The sequence below is a fragment of the Triturus cristatus genome, chromosome 3_1 (genome assembly GCF_964204655.1).
Source record: "Triturus cristatus chromosome 3_1, aTriCri1.1, whole genome shotgun sequence".
NCBI lineage: Eukaryota > Metazoa > Chordata > Amphibia > Caudata > Salamandridae > Triturus > Triturus cristatus.
Window position 1 is genome coordinate 735,069,851 of NC_140583.1, and position 19,759 is coordinate 735,089,609.

At 44.1% G+C, this 19,759-nt stretch overlaps 1 protein-coding gene across 1 annotated transcript in view; it reads right to left on the bottom strand.

Annotated features, from left to right (window-relative positions):
- Positions 1–19,759, bottom strand: part of CHID1 (chitinase domain containing 1) — a 1,360,135-nt gene that overhangs the window by 1,137,819 nt on the left and 202,557 nt on the right. The window contains exons 6-8 of the mRNA XM_085644891.1: positions 15,336–15,380; positions 13,456–13,562; positions 1,008–1,069 (exon numbers count right to left, since the gene is read on the bottom strand). Of these exons, the coding sequence (XP_085501017.1) occupies positions 1,008–1,069; positions 13,456–13,562; positions 15,336–15,380 (214 nt within the window). The remainder of the gene's footprint in view (positions 1–1,007; positions 1,070–13,455; positions 13,563–15,335; positions 15,381–19,759) is intronic.

Genomic DNA, 19,759 nt, shown 5'->3' on the forward strand with positions numbered 1-19,759 from the left:
ATGCACAAATGATACATTTTCATTGAAAACAGATTTTCACACACTATCATGTGTGTGAAATATAGTTTTATCAGTGAAAATGAATGTCTGTTCAAATTTAGTGACCATTTCAATGGAAAATGTACGGTCTATAAATGGAGCGCTAGAACACAGTACTTAAGTTACCTTAATAAACACACCTGCATCATGTCCATTAAAGCTAGGGGGGTCGCAAAAGACTGTCCTACTAAAAAGGTATGTGGTTCTAAAGGGTTTGGGAAGCAGTGTTCCAGACATCTCTGCTCTGCTGGACTCTCATTAGCATACACTCCGCACATACTTAAAAGTAGGGGAGGGGGTTGTGCCTTCTCATAGTTAGCCCTTAAAGCCTGAAACGACCTCCCAAAACAGATCATAGCCTCCTCCTTGACTTCTGCAAGATGCTGAAGACCTGGCTTTGAGTAAGACCACAAGGCTGACCCCACACACCTGCTACAAGTGCCAGGATACCCTCATGGGTGATTAGCGCACAATAGAAATACAGATTACATAATAGGGAGCTGAAACCCTGTTGCACCCTCAGATATAATCAACAATATTTGAGATGTGTTGTGCCCCTTGGTTACTAGTTTTCACTCTTCCCAAGAATGCACCGATACGTATCGCTTTATGATGTACACTGAATACCTGTTGGCTGCTGCTGTAATACCTTAATATGGCCTTAAACACAGTTAAATATATTGAAAACCCACACATTGCTTATTGAGAACCCTCTGAATTCTAGGTATAGTTAATAATATGTGAAAATACAAGTTAATATTCAAAATATGATATCAAGAGATCAGGAAAATGATGTATCAAGAGAAATAAGCATTGGCTTCAGAGTGGATGAGAGACGAAGAGAGAAAGTGTGACTGAGAGGACATGTGAAGTAGAATGAACACAAGTTCTACGAGTAAAAGGTTTATAGGAGGGGTAAATGCATCAAGACTGTCAGAAGTCATTGGCATTGGGGCATTAGTACTCACTGTCGCTTCTGGCCTCCAAGCTGGCTCCATACCTCAATCACAAACCCATCGAACTTCTCATTCTAAAACAAAGAACAGCAAAACAGTCAAATTGTAGGCACTTATTGGTATGACAATGGCAGCTTTTATGAAATAACTGTGATCCCCAGACAGTTTGGGTTTTCTGGGAACCAGGGGAAGGATTATGGGATGGGTGTCATGCGGTTGAAGATTTTGGACAGAAATAATAAGGTGACTGCCATGCGTGTACCAGCTGAATCTGGTTCACTGCTTTTCAAAGAAAGACATTGTGCAATCCATTGCAGTAATCTATGTGAAAGTGCACATTTACAGGCATTAGTTCCATCAACAATGATTTTGTAAATAATTAAAAAGCAGGCCTGTCTGTAACTAGGCCGTGTTCTTTAAAGCATTCACCTAAGATAGTAACAAGTTAAAAAAAAAACATCAGTTTTGTGAAGTTTATAGGCCTTATTTAGAATACGAGGGCGGTCCGTGATCTTTCAGGGTGCTGGAGGTAATTTCCTCCGCCACCCCAGCAGACTACAGCCCACCATGTTTTGATATCCTTGCCAGCCTTGCGGGGATTTCTGTGCCTTCAAAGGAGAGGCCATTTATGCAGCTTCTCTAAAGCCACTGAAAGTTTGCTGAGCGGCCGACATGTTTCATGCAGCCGCTCAGGAAACATTTTTATTTTACCAAAAAAAAAAACTCCAAAAGTGAGAGTTTGTTTTGGTAAAACAAAGTATTAATGACCCTGACAATCAGAGTTTTCTCCCAGGACTTGAGGGTAAATTTTCATTTTTTTCCTGATTGGGACTGCCAGTCTTTCCCAGTCTTCCCGAACAGAAAAGAAAGTACATCAGACCGTCTTAATAGGGTGGATGGTGTCTGTACTTGCACTTCTGCACAATACACAAGAGTAAGGTTGCACCATTTGTGGCTGAATATACAGTTCACCAAGTTCTAAAAAAGACATTCATTGCAGATCAGGTTTCCCTTGTGGAATTGTGTAATATTTTACTTAGCATAAGCGACAGTCATTTTGGCTGTGGTGTCCATTTACTTTCCTTCGTAAATCTTCCGTCCTCTGCTGCTCGTCTTTTCACTCTGCTTGTGATTTCTATTTTAGTTGACTTCCTGACTCAGCTAAAGCAATGTATGTGCTGGGGTTTTTTAGCTGCTTGTGCACCTGGTCTTAGATGTTAACTGTTGGCCATTTACTGCTGCCATAAGCATTCCTGCTCCCCATCCCACTTTACTGACCAAGTGGTTATTCATCTGCCCTTGTTTGCTGATAGCTATTTCTAAAACGGTTCTTTCCATTTCTGTTCACATGCTTACACTGCAACAAAATGGTATAAAAGGGACCATGGTTTGTGAATCCAGTGTACTACCTCCTGCGGCACTTGAGACTGTTGTGTGGATGTGGTCCTACTCATGAGTGATTAATAAACTTGTTATTTATTCCAACTCCAGTGCCAATCTCCATTTTGTTGGTCTTTGGACCCGTGGACAAGAGGGTGACCCAGCACCAGTATGCCCACTTTTAGGCACATTTCCACAGTTGGCGCCCGACACATGGAGTCCCATCGGAGACGCGGCCGTCTGAAGGAGTAATCTCGACGGAAGATAGAAATATTACTGAGGAAGCGCACTGCACGAGGAGACTTTTGTCTTTGCAGGCAGATGTGACTTTTCCGGTTTTCCTGATTTGACCCTCCAGGTGGTGGCCGGTCTCGACTGGGGTTTTCTTTGGCTTAATTCTGTAGTGACCATTAGGTCGACCAGAGATCGGCAGGTGGGAGTTGGAGACTTCTGTTTGGTAAGGTCCCTGAAGCGCACTCTTGATTTGTTTGGCCTGGGCTTTTTGTTTAGATTTGTTATTCATTCTTTGCAAAGTTTGAAGGCAGGTAATGTGGAGATTTTTCTCCTTTTGGAATATTTGTTTGTAGTAGTAATATTTGACATATATTTGTAAAACATGCCTGTTCTCAGCACACTCCGTAGGTGGTGTTGCTGCTATGGTGGTACCAAAGTAAGCTTGGAACAAAGTCAGCCGGCTCCCCCAGAAGGGACACCTAATAGAGACATGTATGTCAAATATGGTATTTCTTCCATAATGTACGGTCCACTATGGAACAAATACACAAAGAAAGATTTCGATCTGCAATGGCCAGTGAATGGGTCAATCTATTCTAAAAAGGTTCAATATGTAGAGAAGTGTTTATTTAAAAGAAAAAGTAGACAGGATATGTTTGATTTTGTGTTTATGTGGGAGAAAGAAGTACAAGAGAGAGCGAAGAGAGCAGAAGCTATAGCAGAAAAAGAACAATGAAAAACGATATATCAAAAAGCGCTAGAATTAAAAAATAAAGAAAATAAGGAAAAAAGAGAAAAAGAAGATGGGGAACGTCGATTAGAGGTAAAGGCCAGTATCCTATTAAGCGCCCTCTGTATTCCCTACTTGATACCTCTAAGGATGATTGCATCCTATTAGAACACCCCAAACCCCCGTATAAATTGCCCACTCCAAGTGCCCCTGATGAGGTTTCTGACGACGTGCACTTGTCTTCAGACAACAAAGAACAAGATAAACAAGATAGGCGACAGACTTGCTCTACTTTGACTAAGGCAGAAAAAGAAATTAAAAACTGCTGCCAGAGAGGAGGCTTGTCAGCCTCACGCTGCATCGCTCATTGTAACTATGGTTCAACAGTGGAAAAATACAGAGCAATTTTATTTTGTAGAAACATTTGCTTGGGAGGTAATATTTGATTATAGACAAATTTCTCAGGAACCACAGCCAGCTCATATAAATACTGATTATAAATGATTAACAGAGAGGATTTTTCCTTTTTCGGACCTATCTGATATGATTAGACGAGTGGTTAAAATACGAGACGTAACATTGCGTTTACGAAAAGAGCAAGAATTAACTAGAAAACAGAGAGGTATAGAAGCAGTTCAAACTCAAGCACAGAACGTAGATGCTCCGGTGGATGAGGTTGCTCTCAGTAGTAGTATACTTACTATGAAACCTACGCGTGAAGCTGCACCCCTGTATGTTCCTCCGAAGGGTGCGGAAACGAATGATGATAAAACTTCGGATGTTGCAAAGGAATATTTTATATTCAATTGGGTTTATACTCCTTGGAATAGAGCTGAGGTGATGGCTCTTAAAGCTGCTTTGCCCAACCCCCGGAAAAATCCCGCCGCTTTCTATGAGGAGGTGGAAGGAGCCATTAGCTCTTGTACTATGATATTGTCAAATATCAATATGTTCTTTGGGCTTATTTTGCCCCCTGATATGTGGAGAACGATACGTAAAATAGATGATAATGTAGCATATGGTGATACCTGTGAACATTTAGAACAAATAGATGGGGAAAGTGAGCCTGCGCAGAAACCTCAGAAGGAGATTTAGATCTTCCTAAAGCTTTTGTGACTACGTTAAAGACTCTCATACCCCCTAAGAAAATAGATTGGACTACGTTAGCTTCCTGTAAACAGAAAAAGGAGGAGTTAGTTTCTGATTTCTTTTCAAGTTTTGAAGAGACATTCCATGATTTTAGTGGTCAGTCATTAGCCGATGATACGAGTAAGCATTTGTTTGATGACAAATTTGTTGCTAATATGTTACCAGAAATGGCTAGTCGCTTAAAGGCCATCGAGAGTTCTTGGACCACGTCTTCCCCAGTTTTCCTTTTGACTATGGCCCAATATTATGAATGACAGGAAGAGAAAGGCAGGGAGGGCAAGAAGGTTAAAGAATTAAAGACAAAAGTTATGTTGGCTCAAGTATATGGTCCACCATTTAGGGGAGGTGGAAGAGGCGGATGTGTAATGTATACACCTGGGGTGCCCCCTCTCCCTCGAGCAAATGTTATCCCCTGATCCGTGTGTTTATTGTAAAGAGACTGGGCACTGGCGTTCTGAGTGCCCTCTTTTGTGAGGTCAGCAGTACCAGCGGGGAAGGGGAAGTATGAGAGGACGCCGAGGGATTTCAGGAAGCAGGGGAGGTACAGGAGCTCGCCCCAGATTTGAAGCAGTTGAACAAGTTACTGTAATATTTTTGATAGACGAAATCAATATCAAATGTCTGATTATTCTGCTGATGCCCTTGCAGATTCCGATTATGCATAGGGATGCCTAGGATGAGGTAAGGAACCAGTTGAGTTGCCAGTAGATCAAATGGGTCCTTATGTTGATGCAAACGTCTTGGGATCTACTGATCCATTTCTGGTTGATACAGGGGCTACCCGTAGTGCTCTGTCTAAAAAAATGGTTCCTAGGGCTCCCCTGTCCGGCACAATGACAACATTGAAAGGATTTAATGGGACACATACACCTACCCCACTTTCACAGCCACTTGAATTCAGACTTGATAAATTCACTGCAGCATGTCCATTTATTGCTTTCCCTTACCACACCGGACAACATTGTGGGTATCAATATGCTTAAATATTTTCGTGCCACAATAGGTTGTTCTCCGGATGGTGTGCATGTTATTTTGAATGACAATTATTCAATGGTTGAGAGATCTTGTCTTATCAATGAGGATGTCGCTCTGGCATCCTTACCTGGTACTTTGTGGGCTAAATCAGATACTGATGTGGTTCAAATGGTTATTCCACCTGTATATATTCAAGTAAAGAAGGGTGTTTCATTGCTTCGACTGCCCCAATACAAAATATCCCGAGAAGGTGAAGGAGCCTTAGCACACATTGTTCAGGATTTGATTAAAGTGGGGGTAGTGGAAGAGGTCCCCTATAAAACTTGCAATAGCCCTATCCTTCCTATTTTGAAAAAAGACACTGACACTAAAATATACAGATTCATTATTGATTTTCGAGAAGTTAATAAAATTGTAGTGCCCCAATATCCGGTAGTTTCTGATATCACTACACTTCTCACTATGGTCCCTCCTACTGCCACTACGTTTTCGGTGATCGATTTGAAGAATGCTTTCTTCTCGATACCCATTCATCCTGACAGCCGTTATTTGTTCGGGTTCACCCTGAAAAATAGATCATTTCGGTTCTGTAGAGCTCCACAGGGCTATACAGAGAGTCCTAGCATTTACAGTCAGGCATTAAAAAGGCAGCTTGATTCTTTTCTTGTACCATAAGGGGTGGCCCTTAGCCAAAATGTCGACGACATCTTGTTAGCTGCAGATACCCCTGAGCAATGTGAAGAAGGAACACTGTTATTGTTATCAATTATTTGCCTCTCAATCACAAAGTCTCGCAAAAGAAATTGCAATATTGTAGACAGCAGGTTACCTATTTAGGTCACCTCCTATTTAAGGAGGGACGTGCACTTACACCAGACTGCATTCAGACCGTTTTAGATACTTATGTGCCCCGTACTCAGAAGGATGTCTGTGCACTGATTGGCCTCACTTTTTTGTAGGCAGTGGATCCCCAGTTTTTCGCACATTATTAAACCTTTGTTGGACCTTTTGACTAAAGACACTCCGATGCCCCTCCCATGGACTACTGAATGTTAGAATGCCTTCCAACAGTTACGCCAAGCTCTTTGCTCTGCACCAGTATTAGGAACTCCAGACTACACTAAGACTTTCACACTCTACGTACACAAAAGGGAAGGTTGTGCCCTCTTAACACAGTCACACGGTGATAAACAACGCTCTTGTGCATATTTTTCAGCTGTCCTCGACCCAGTCGCCCGTGCGCTGCCTGGATGTTTCCGAGCGGTGGCAGCAACGGCTGTTTCAATAAGTCAGAGTGAAGGAATAGATTTGTCACATAAATTGCTTGTGTTAGTACCCCATTCTGTTGATGCTTTTTAAAATCAAATGAAAACACAGCATTTGACTAGTGCTCGCATGACAGAATATGAATTGACACTTTTGGCCCCTCATATTACACTGAAAAGATGACTGACTCTAAACCCTGCTACACTATTACCATTTCCAGCTACTCAGTCTCGGTCGCAAGAGTTACATCATTGTATATTCCTTACTGAAGAGCAAACAAAGGGCCGCGTTGACCTACAAGAAACACCTCTCTCTAGTGTTGATGGGGAGTTATGGTTTGATGGCTCGTGTTTAAAATTGCCTGATGGCACTACATCTGCTGGCTATGCGATTACAACACTTCAGACAGTAGTGGAAACAGCTCGCATTCCACAGAAGTCGGTCCAAGTGGCCGAATTGATTGCACTAACAAGAGCATGTGAACGTAGTAAAGATTTGCTTGTTAATATTTTTATCGACAGCCAGTACGTTTTTGGGGTGGCACACAATTTTGGTCGTTTGTGCAAAGAAAGGGGTTTTCTCACCTCACATGGGACACAGATAGTGCAGGGAGAATTAGTACATAATCTTCTTGCTGCTCTAACCTATCCTAAGAAAGTGGCAATTGTTAAATGTAGTGCACACAAGAAAGCGACTGATAAAATATGACCAGGTAATGCCTTTGTGGATCACACAGCCCATGAAACTGCAGTGCAGCGAAGTAACACCTCCATGTATGTGGTGAAGTCACAAGCTGCACGTTGGCATGATGCCAGGCAAGAGGTGCTGGACATGCAACAATCTGCCTCCGCTGATGAACTAGACCAATGGTCTAAGGAGGGAGCACTGGATGATGAGGGCTGTTGGAGGAATAAAGATATGACCAAATGGAAGTTTCCCACAGCCTATTTATCCTCCATGAGTCACATGGCACATGGGCCGGCACATGTTAGTGCATCCTCAATGGCAAAACAAATTATGCAGGTTTGGGATCATCCTGATATTGCCGGCACTGCTAAAAAGATGGGCCAGTCTTGTTTGATCTGTCTTCAGTATAATCCTGGAAAGGGAACGCAAACTCCAACAGGAGGGTTTGCAACACCAACTGCACCTTTTGAGGTCCTGCAAATGGACTAAATTCAGTTTTAGCGCTGTAATAACTTAAAATATGTCCTAGTAGTGGTTTGTGCCTTCAGTAAATGGGTGGTGGCGTATGCTACGAAGGATAATACAGCTCTCACGACAGCAAAAGTTCTCCTAAAGGAGTTCTTTCCTCCATTTGGCATTTTTCGGGTCTTATGGAGTGACCACGGACCTCATTTCATTTGGCAAGTTGTCGAATATGTCATGAAAGGGTTAGGGATTAAGCAGAAATTTCATGTCGCTTTTCACCCACAATCAGCAGGCTTGGTGGAGCGTTACAACTCGACCCTGAAATTGAAATTGGCTAAAATACAGGCTTCCACGTCTTTGAAATGGCCTGATGCCCTGCCCCCAGCACTACTTTCTATCAGATCAATACCACATACACGATCTGGCCTTACGCCGTATGAAATAGTTTTTGGCAGGCCCATGAATATTTGAGGGGTCCCTAAGCCTCGCCCTATACATCATGTACCCCATGTGTAGATGAGTGACTATTTGTCTCAGTTAACGGACAGCTTGTCTTCTATTTATCAGCAGGTTTGGGAAACCCTTCCAGACAGGTCACAGGGTGAGGGCCACGATAAGCGGCCTGGTGACTTTGTCTAGACAAAGTCGTTTCAACGGACCAGTTCCTTGGCACCTCGTTGGCGCGGACCGGAACAAGTCCTCCCGGCTACCAGAACTGCAGTGCGAGTGACGAAACTAGAAAAATTGGGTGCATGCCACCCATTGTCGAATGGTTCCGCATGCCCTCATGAGCCCAGCTGCGTTGACAGATCACCATGACATCCTGGTCACCAAGAAAGGACAAGCTGCATCACCTGAAAGACCTGAGGAAGGTTTCCCGGACCACACGATCCCTGGTACATCTAGATACCTGCTTCGATCTAGGAAGAAAGACATTTCATTGCAGAAAGAGACTGTTTGAGCCACTGTCCTGGGTGGTTAAAGACGGACTACAAAGGGGGGTAGCCTATTAGTGACTACTCGTCTCAACGTTAGTAAAGAAATCAACGCCTGCCCAGGACCTTAGGCCCCATCTGTTCTGTTGTTTACCGACGAGATGAACATGCCTGAGGAGAAGAAATCGAATGCTGAAAAAATCTGCAGCAAATACACAATGTTTGTTACTGGACTAACTTTGACTGTTATCATCATTGCTGTAATAATGTGGGCTGTAATGGAAGCAGCTCCGGCTCGAAACTTACTGACTGATACTACTCCTGTCCCCATCGAACATTATTATTTTACTCTTCCCTCTAATGAAAAGAAGCACCCAATGTCATATCTCAGTAGCACTTTCATACAAATGTTGCATCATACTCATAATGCTACAAACATTACCAACTTCTGGGTATGTGGAATGATGTCAGCTCATCAGAAGAAGGGAGGGACACCTTTCATTCCCTTGCCATTCTCGCATAATGGCTCCTGTAGAGCATGGTTCGCACTGTTGTGGGCCTCTGAAATTGCTAATATTACTCTAGCTGATCGTGGGGGAGCATGTCGCATTATCGGTAGTAAGTACTGCGTGTTCATACCTGACCACGCCCCTTCTGTTTATGATGCCATTTCCAAAATACATAAAATAGCTACTGAGATACATCAAGACTCAGGAACATGGACTTGGGCTGGATGGTCCTGGAACATTTTCTGTATGGGGTCTGAAAATATTGTCAGCCTTACTCATAATTATTGCAATTCTTTTCTCTTGTTGTTTATGTATCCAATGCGGGCCATTGCTTTGTTCCCTCTGTATTTCCACTTGTACTACCTGTTTACCATCTAAAACGAATGTCCAAAATGTAAATGCCCATTTAGCAATAGACCGAGAAGTCAGCAATATGATGTTAATTGATATACATGATGTTTATCGTACCCCTTTTTGAAGCAAAAGAAAATGTCTTCGCTTATGCTAAAAGGGTAGTCTGTGGAAATGTATAATATTTTACTTAGCATAAGCGACAGCCATTTTGGCTGTGGTTTCCATTTCGTTTCCTTCGTAATTCTTCCGTCCTCTGCTGCTAGTCTTTTCACTCTGCTTGTGTTTTCTATTTTAGTTGACTTCCTGACTCAGCTAAAGCAATGTGCATCCTGGGGGTTTTTAGCTGCTAGTGCACCTGGTCTTAGATGTTAACTGTTGGCTATTTACTGCTGCCATAAGCATTCCTGCTCCCCTCCCGCTTAGCTGACCAAGTGGTTATTCATCTGCCCTTGTTTGCTAATAGCCATTTCTAAAACAGTTTTTTCCATTTCTGTTCACATGCTTACAATGCAACAAAATGGTATAAAAGGGACCATGGTTTGTGAATCCAGTGTACTACCTCCTGCAGCACTTGAGATGCGGTCCCACTCATGAGTGATTTACAAACTTGTTATTTATTCCAACTCCAGTGCCGATCTCTATTTTATTGGTCTTTGGACCCGTGGACAAGAGGGTGACCCTGCACCAGTATGCCCACTTTTAGGCACATTTCCACACCGTGTGAGGTGCTGAAGAACAAGTGCCTTAACATCGGTAGCACTTTATCTGATAGAGACTATCTAGACACAGATTCCTTACCTTAGAATATTCCCCAGGAGTTGAAGTGGATCTGGAATTTTTTCTTTTGTTTTTAGCAGTCCCCTTGTGCTCCGGTAGGTGGAGTTGTTCAGCTCAGAGTAGCGTCGTCGGCCATGCCAGAAGTGACGTTTGCGATGCCTGTATTTGCACCACCATAGCAAGCTGGCCTCAGTTTGTGACTATTTTCCGTGCCACAAGTACGTAGCCATACAGAGGTGGATTGACCAGAATGCCATACTTAGGCCCAGAAGGACTTCTTTGATGTGAGATGTACATTTGGCAGAACGGGGCGTATTGGTAATGAATATGCGGCTAGATAGAGTCTCTACCAGATATAACGGTACCGGTATGTAACTTGTTCATCATAAAGAGACTTCTAGCCACAGATTCCTAACATTAAAATAGATGCTGAAGCAGCCTCTCCTCGGAGGTGGGTCTGCAAATTTGTTAGATCAACAAGTTCTGAAGGACTGAACAGGCAAAATGCCCATCGTGTCCAAACCTGACTGCCCAGGGAGTAATACTTAAAAAATGCGTGCAACAAGGCCCACTTAGCTGCCGGACAGATGTCCAGGACTGGGACTCCTCGAGCTAGCACAGTGGTTGGCGCTTTAGCGCTAGTGTAATGAGCTCTCAAGCCCTCAAGGGGTTGTTTCTTGGCCATTGAGTAGCAGCTTTTTATACAGAGCACAATCCACCTAGAGATGGTTTTCCTGTGGCCTGCCTTTCCTTTCTTTACATCCACTAATCCAATAAAGAGTTGATCATCTACCCAGAAGCCTTTGGTATGATCAATGTAGATCAACAACGCTCTTTTTGGATCTAGGCAGTCGACTCTCTCCTTCTAGGATGAGAGAGGGAGCAAAGTAGGCAGTATGATCTTTTGCCCGACGTGAAAAGTTGTGATCACTTTAGGTAAGATGAAGGGACGGGTCCTAATGACCAGTTTATCCAGGACAAAAAAAAAAAGAGGTGTATGGTGGATTAACAGAAAGCACCTGCAATTTGCTAACCCTCCGGGCAGATGTTATAGCCACACAGACTATTGTTTTGATGGTAATCAATATCAGAAGGCAGCTATGTATGGGCTCAAATGAACACATTTAGAAAGTCAGACCAAAATTAAGATCCCATTGGGGCTTAATGAAAGGTTTAGGGGGAAACGTGCTGCAAACCATTCAAGAAACGAGTCACAACCGGTGGCAACCGCATGAACGATGAGATGGCAGAGAGATACCTTTTAACTGTACGCAAACCAGGGCATTACCAGGCAAGGGATAAGACAAACAAGGGGACTTTAGACAAGGGTGCAGGCAGAGGATCCACAGATTTGGCGGTGCACCAAGCCACAAATCTGTTCCATCAGCAGGCATATACAGTTCTTGTAGAGGGACGATTAGCTGCCAGAATGACATCATACACTTCGGAAGGAAAGTCAAATACTCTCATTTGTCGCTGCTCAATCTCCATGCACGTAGATAGAGGGTGTGCAGGTTTGGGTGCAGGACCTTGCCCTGTTGCTGCACAGCAGCTACTCTCGAAGGGGCAGCCTGATTACAGGACAGATGCTTATGCTCAGGAGCTCAGGATAACATACTCTCCTTGGCCAATCCAGAGCAACCAACATGACTTGATCATAGTCATTTTTGATTGATCTTCTAGAGAACTATTGGCAGGAGTGGTATCAACAGAAAGGTGTGAAAGAGTCCTGAGGTCCACTTGAGACATATTGTGTCTCAGAGCAAGTGCTGCCTGGAAACTCAAGCATGCAGAAGTGCTAACATTGGGCGTTCTTGGCAGTGGTGAATAGATCTAACCAAGGTTCTCGCAAACTCTGAAGGGACTTTGCACCAGCTACTGATAAAAATGCCATTCATGATCCATGAGGCATCGGCAGCAGAGTTCATCTGCTCTGGTGTTCAGACAGCCTACCAGATGTTGAGCCACCTGGAAAATCCGATGACGGTCCAGCCATGTCCACAGACGCAGTGCCTCTTGACACAGGATCCACAGCCTCACCCAGAGCTGCTTATTGCAATACCACATGGCGGTAGCATTGTTCGTCAACACCTGAACTTGCCTCCGCCTCATGGAAGGAAGAAAGGCTTTCTATGCCAGGCGAAAAGCTTTCAGTTCCAACAGGCTGATGTGGAGCAGAGACTAGCCCACTCACCGATGGCTATTAGATTCCTTGTCCTGCAATCCGGGCAGGTCTGTGTGCCACAGACATTTGCCTGTGGCAAGCAAAACAAGGCTTAAAACCAGTTGGTTTCTTCAGAGACATACTCCCTAAAACATTTTTTTAAAACACATTAGTCGACGTTTACAAACGGTCAAAAATTCTGTCACAAAACTAATAAGGGGAGCTCGTCTAAGCTCCGGGGCGGCGCCTATAAAGGCAGCGTGCACATCATTTTCCGTGTGGACGATGCTGATGACACCACATGGAGCAGAATGATGCGAACTACCAGGTCAAGTCTGACAGCAGGGGAATACTCTAAAGTAAGGATTCTGCAACTGGAAGTCTTCATTCGATACATTATAGTTCCATAACTATAGAATGTATGGATAAATTACACCATATCTCACAGGCAATACTGTGAAGTCAAACAAGCTAGCTGTAGTTGCCCAGGTACAGAGATGCTGGATTACACAGAAACACGATTAGCAGTGCACGTTATAAATGCATTCCCAGAAGACTTCCCAAATGCCGGTCTTAGACTGATAGAGTGCTGTAATATTAAAAGCAATATTGAACACCCCCTTTCCAGGAACTGAAATACGAAGACGTGTGAGTGCACACTACTAAACCAATACCAGAATTCAGAACAGTTTCTGATAGGTATAAGATAGTAATGACAGATGAAGACTCAAATGGTGGGCCAACGACTCAACATTCCTCTAAGGTATGCAGCAGTGTACCCACAAGCAGCGCATAGTCTGAATAATAAGAATCAAGTGATAAAGGATGGTCTTACCTTTGCTACTTTCACCATTGTGCTGCCAAGCTCCTCAATTTCATCCTCACTACCAAAGACACTGTCAAAATCTGTGTAGGACCACCCATCAAACAGGATGCGAGGCACTGGCAGAAAGAGAAATAAGATCTGAATGACAAACCTTTGAGTGATTCACTGTACTTAAACATGCCCTGGAATCTGCATTACAAGCATAGGAAAACAAGTGAAAAGCAGTTCAATCTGTAATGCAAGCCTAGAAAATACTGCAACTTTTAGAATGGTATTGCATTCTATAAGGCAAGTGCAGGCATCCTGTTCTCCAGAGAATTAGTTTGATTCTATGTAACAAGCATATAAAGGATTACAGCCCCTAGAATTAGTTCGGTTACAAGCATAGAGAGCAATGAAGCCCTTCAAACGAGCCACACGTTCTTCATGTTATGTATAACTTACCCTGCAGTTTCATGGCTTGGCTTTGCATGTTAAATTCAAAGCTCTGGGAGGAAGCACTGCCTCCATGAGAACGGATCATGTACTCTATAAGACAAGCAGAGGATAGCCTAACATTCCTGACAATTGGCGTACTACTTAGCCCTAGGCTGCCTTGCAGCCCTGAGAACTGGCCAAATGACAAGCATAGTAGACTGGAGAAGACGTTTTACCACTGAAGGTAAAATTACATTTTGACGTCCATTTCCTGCAACTCTGAAGCATGCAGAAGAACTCAAGCACTATCTGCTTGGAGCACTTAAGGCAGCCGCCTGGAATTCCTTGCTTGCTATAACCCACCCGAAGTACAGGGGACCTCACAGCCCAAGGGAAGGCAATGCACTCTGAACAGAAACCATGGAATTGACCATACTCCACAGTACGAGGGGCAACTCCAGAGCAGTAAGGCCTGATTTACAAATGATAGGTCGCAAACCAATCAGATTTTTTAGCACACTGACTGGTCTGTGGACCCATCTGCATTCTGATATGCAACTGATGTACTGATCAATCACATCACAAACTGCCTGCTCACATGAAGTCACAAAAACTCCTGTCTTCATAATATTTATGAGGCAAGAGTCCCTTGGGACTCACTGCAGATGGTTGCAAATGCAGAGATGGAGACCTGTAAGGATGGAGGCATGCAAGGACAGAACTCTTCAATATCTGAATTTACATGCATTTTCTGTTTTTTTAATGCAACCACTGTCTCCTACACGGATAGGGGCTGCTCTCAAAAATTAAAGTTGGAATTCAGTGACTCACATTAGGGAACCCCTAACCATTGTCTTTCCCTCGATGCGGAACAGACACACGTCTGCAAGGTGGGCAGTGCCCAATGGGGACAGTATCAGAAGAATGGTTTGCGACTGTGATTAAATTTGCAAACCACTGATACATTCCAATGCAATTTGGTAGGAGAGCGACTATACTTTTCGTGTCCCCGCCTCCTGCGACTCGCAATCATGGCAAGTCCTACAGTCTGTCATTCGTACAATGCGACTTGCTCTTTTGAGATCTCGAGGCATGTGATTTTGCAAACTGCAAGCTCTGCAATCACAAAAAGACTTAGAGCAGTAGACCCTTAACGCCTAATGGAAGACACATTCTGAGAATGACAACTAGTAAGTTGTAGGCAACAGGAAGTTTCATTCTACAGAGGAGATCAGACAGTCTTTTACCAAAACAGTGCAAAAAAAGACTTTTTACATAACTTTGCAAAAGTAAGGAGCAGACCAACAACATTACATAGAAGCAATAGCAAAGCAAGCTCCACGCCAAGCGGTGCATGAGCAAAAGAGAATTAAAGGTAGCTTTAAGTGATGCCATCTTATTTCGGACACCTTTCTATAGGAAACTCAGAAATTAAAGCCAGAATGAAGCCAACAAAGTGCAAAGCGACTCACCTATTTGAGTGTTTTGGGAATTTTTCTTGACATCCTTTATCCATCCTGCCAAAAGAGAAAAAGAGACGCTACAGTGAAAGGAATGGTCTGGTTAAGATTGCAGCCTCATATCCTCATGAACGCCCACAGGTATGAGGCAGACCTATAGCAGTTGTAGAAATCAACGCCCCCAGCATGGAAGACATACAGACCAAAAATGAAGTCAAAAACATACACAGACACGAGAATTCAAATACCTCATTTTTAGTTTATGTTTTTTCTTGCAGTCAAAAGAGCAATCCCTTTGGCTTCTGTAAAAACTCTCTCAAGACCCATGAAAATCCTCTTAAACCCTAAGGCTGCTACCACTTCCGGCACGTGATATCAAGAAGGGGCCCATCATTTGGCATAAAGTTAAAAAAAAAATATATATATATATATATACATATATATTTTAAACACGCTAGGAGATGTCCACCATTGACCGTGTCATAGGTTTTTTTTCCTTTAAGCCATGTTGCACAGTTTTGGGAGGAGGACGTGGTAGGGAGGGGGCGAAACAGAAGGGACAGTGGGAGTTAGATGGAGGGGCTGGTAAAACAGAAGGGACTGCGGAAGGAGGGCGGGTGGTGGTTGAAACACAACAGACAGCAGGGGGAAAGTGGGTACCCCGATGGTAGGGGAAATATGTTTTTTATTGAAAGTTAAGAAATTGTTTATTGTAGGAAAATATGGGATATCAACCATCCATACAATTGTGATTTTTTTTTAATGGGAAATCCTTGCATTTAACTGGAATATTTGGACACGATAAGTTTAACTGTTTTCTAAATTTTAAAAAAGGACTCATAACAGTAGGTTCACTGCAGTCAAGCACAGAGGCCGTGGTTTAACCCAGCCGTGCCCAGCCCACCTGGCGATGGATCCTGGTTGAGGAGTTAAGAATTCTGCGGCCACCGTGGAAGTGCTCAATTGTTTTCCCTATAACCAGGACTGCAAGTAAGTCACTTCTATGGAAAGGTTTAGGTATTCTGCATTAAGGGGCTGCCACTTTGCTTTAGAATGGCTTCATAATGCAAATATCTGTGGTTCACCTGTTGTACCGGTGTGAAGGTACACTGGGAGAAGGCTCCGGGAGAGCAGGAAACAGAAGGTACAGCGGGAGGAGGGTGCAGAGGTGGTGGAAACAAAGGATTATTGTGCATTGTGCAAAAGTAAAAAAAAGAGTAGCCAAAGGAGGCTGCCGCCAGTGAAAGGCCACTGTCTACAGATATGAACCTGTACTTGCTCCATGCTCCATGACAGGGACACACAGAGAAGCTCCAGGAGGAAGCAGAAGTGAGGAGGAAGCTCTGACCCATAAGAGGCTAGGAAACTAGAGTGACATAATAGAAAACCGATAGTTAATAAGAGGCAGGCTCTAAGCCCATTTAATGTATTTTTTTGTTTACAAGAGATTTCGCAAGCGCTGTGAAGGCGAAACCTAATGAGAAAGTACCCCAGTTGGGAAAGAAAAGTATTAATGTTTGTTAGAACTGGGGGTCTCTAGTTGGCTAAGGTAGGTACCTTAGTCCAAATAGGGGCCCTTGCTCCTAGTCAGGGTAAGGAGGGACACACGCTTAGATAACCCCTGCTCACCCCCTGGTAGCTTGGCACGAGCAGCCAGGCTTATCTCCAAGGCAATGTGTAAAGTATTTGAAACCACACTCCCAGTAACACAGTGATAACACCACAAATAGACACCACACTGGTTTCATAAAAATAGCGGTATCTTTATAAAAAGGAATACGATGAGAAAAAACGATAGAAATCCAACATATGCGTATTCGTAATATTTCGATTTGCCGGTTATTAGGCCAGCAATCACTTGTAGGTTCTTGCAGTATTAATGAGCAATTCACGATCTCTAATGCAGTCCTACTGCAATGCTATGCACTTCGAAATGCAGTTCGTAATGTAGTAATAAGACAGTCCTTAATGCAAGAATAATGAGGTTCGTAATGTAAGAATCAGGCAGTTCGTAATGCAACAATAATGCGGTTCGTAATGCAAGAATTAGGCAGTTCGTAATGCAAGAATAATGCGGTAAGCCAATCACGCGGTCAACTCGGGCACCACTAGGCCCCAACAACAGAGACAATGGTCGCAAGCTTAAAGGGGCGGCCCCGGTACTGCTGGGCAGGTACAGGCTGCTAGGGGACTCAGTGCATCTAAGGCGGTGCAGCGGGAGAGAGCTTGGAGCACTCCTGGACTCCTCCTGCACACCTCCCCAGGCCACACACGCTTGCGGCTCTCAACTGGAGTCCAAGCCTTACCTGGGGGGGTGCGCTGAGAGCTCGAAGCACTCCTGTACACCTCCTGCACGCCTCCCCAGGCCACACATGCTTGCGGCTCCTGACCGGAGTCCAAGCCTTACCTGGGGGGGAGGGGGGGGAGGGGTGCGCTGCCTCGCTCTCTCTCTCTCTGCTCGTCGGACGTCCTGCCGGGCTAGCCCGATCACATTGCAGCTCTGTTGCAAGGCGACGCTGTAGCCGGACGGGTTACGGCGCTGCCTTCTCCTTCGCTGATGCGCTTGGGAAGATTACGTTCGACGAACAACGATCCCTTTCACCTTGTAGCTTCCTTAGCTTCAAGATATCCTTTAGCACGTTGCGGCTCGGGCTGGCAGCGGCGGAGGCAATGCGGTCACGGAGCACCTCGTAAACAGCACCACGGACCAAATGGCAGTCTTAGGCATGCAAGAAGCACATGCACACCGCGTTGCTGAGACACGGTCCTTAGTTTCAAATAAGCCTTTAGCACGCTGCGGCTTGGGCCGGCAGCGGCGATCTTTACTCACAGCCTCAGTTACGATGATGGCTCGGGCCACAAACAGCAATGCAGCAGCATGGACAATGTTTCACGCTGCGGGGGCAATGCGGTTACAGGGCACCTCGTAAACAGCACCACAGACCACACAGCAGTCTCAGGCGTGCAAGAAGCACACGCACACAAAGTCGTTGAGACACACTTGGAAACTTTTATGTTCCTGAGTTTCCACAACAGGGGACCAGCTCTCCTCGGGCTCTTGGAGACAAGTTACTTCAGGACACAGCAAAGTCCTCTCAAGCAGGGGGACACAGCAAAGTCCTTTGTCCTCTACTCAGTTAAATCAGCAAACTGCAGCCCAGCCCCAGAACACACAGCAAGGGCAGTCCTTCTCTTCAGTCTCTTCAGCTGTTATTCTTTGGCAGAGGTTTCAAAAACCATCTTCACAAAAAGATGTGTTATTAAATTCTGAGTTCAGGCACACCAAACTCCATCCCTCCATCTTATGCCTATGGGAGATATGCTGGAAACATAGGACTCAGCATTCCCCATTCTGTCCTATGGGCAAGATGGCCTTGCAACAGTGAAAAACAAATTTGGCAGTATTTCACTTTCAGGACAAGGTACACATCTCAGTATATGTTCTACCTTTCACATACACTGCACCCTGCCCGGGGGGGAGGGGGTACCTTGGGCCTACTATAGGGAGTCTGATGTGCATAAAAAGTGAAGGTAAGGCCTGGCAAGTGGGTTCACTTGCCAGGACAACAAGGCAGTTAACAAACTGCGCGCAGGCCTGAGATCTCTTCTTAGGGCTACTTGTGTGGGTGGCACAATTAGTGCTGCAGGCCCACTTGTAGCATTTGCATTACCAGCCCTGGCACACATAGTGCACTTGACTAAGGACTTTACTAGTAAGGCAAACATACCAATTATGGACAACCAATTACCATAACACTTTATACAGGGAGCACTTGCACTTTGACACTGATCAGCAGTTGCAAAGTGCCCAAAGCATCTAAGTCGGCAACATAATGTCAAAAAAAGGTCTAGGAGAAAGGCAAAAAGTTTAAGGAACTTTAGCTAAAAATGGCCAAGTCCAACTATACTCTTATGCAACTTTCGTAACGTGAGAATACACCAGTAAATTAGCCCGTTCTGTCAAATAAGATGTTTTTTTACGGAAAGAAAACTATAGCACAAATCAACATGTATCATAAGATCAAACTATCAATTTTATTTGACATGGCCACTATTTGAAACTGCAGCTAGAGGACAATAGTTCACTAAATAGTGCCCGTTCATTTTTATTCAATATGGTTGCCTGAAAATAATCTCTTTTCTTTGTGTGTCCTGTTCAATGATTTGGCAAAACTCGCTATGGCATACCGATTGTTTTTCTGTACACGCCCATTTGACCTTCAAACATGCCGATTATTTCTTTAGTACCACAATTAAGATTGTTCAGGCTGGACTGTTCCCATTGGGCACAGGGTCAAGACTGATTTGCATATGGCTGGCTTCAAACTGGAATGGCATGGTGAGCAAAAAAACAATGGATTTAGGCCTGGATCTATGTACTGGGGTGAATGTATGACAGTGTTCTACATTCTGTCCATCAATTGTTCTTTTTGCAT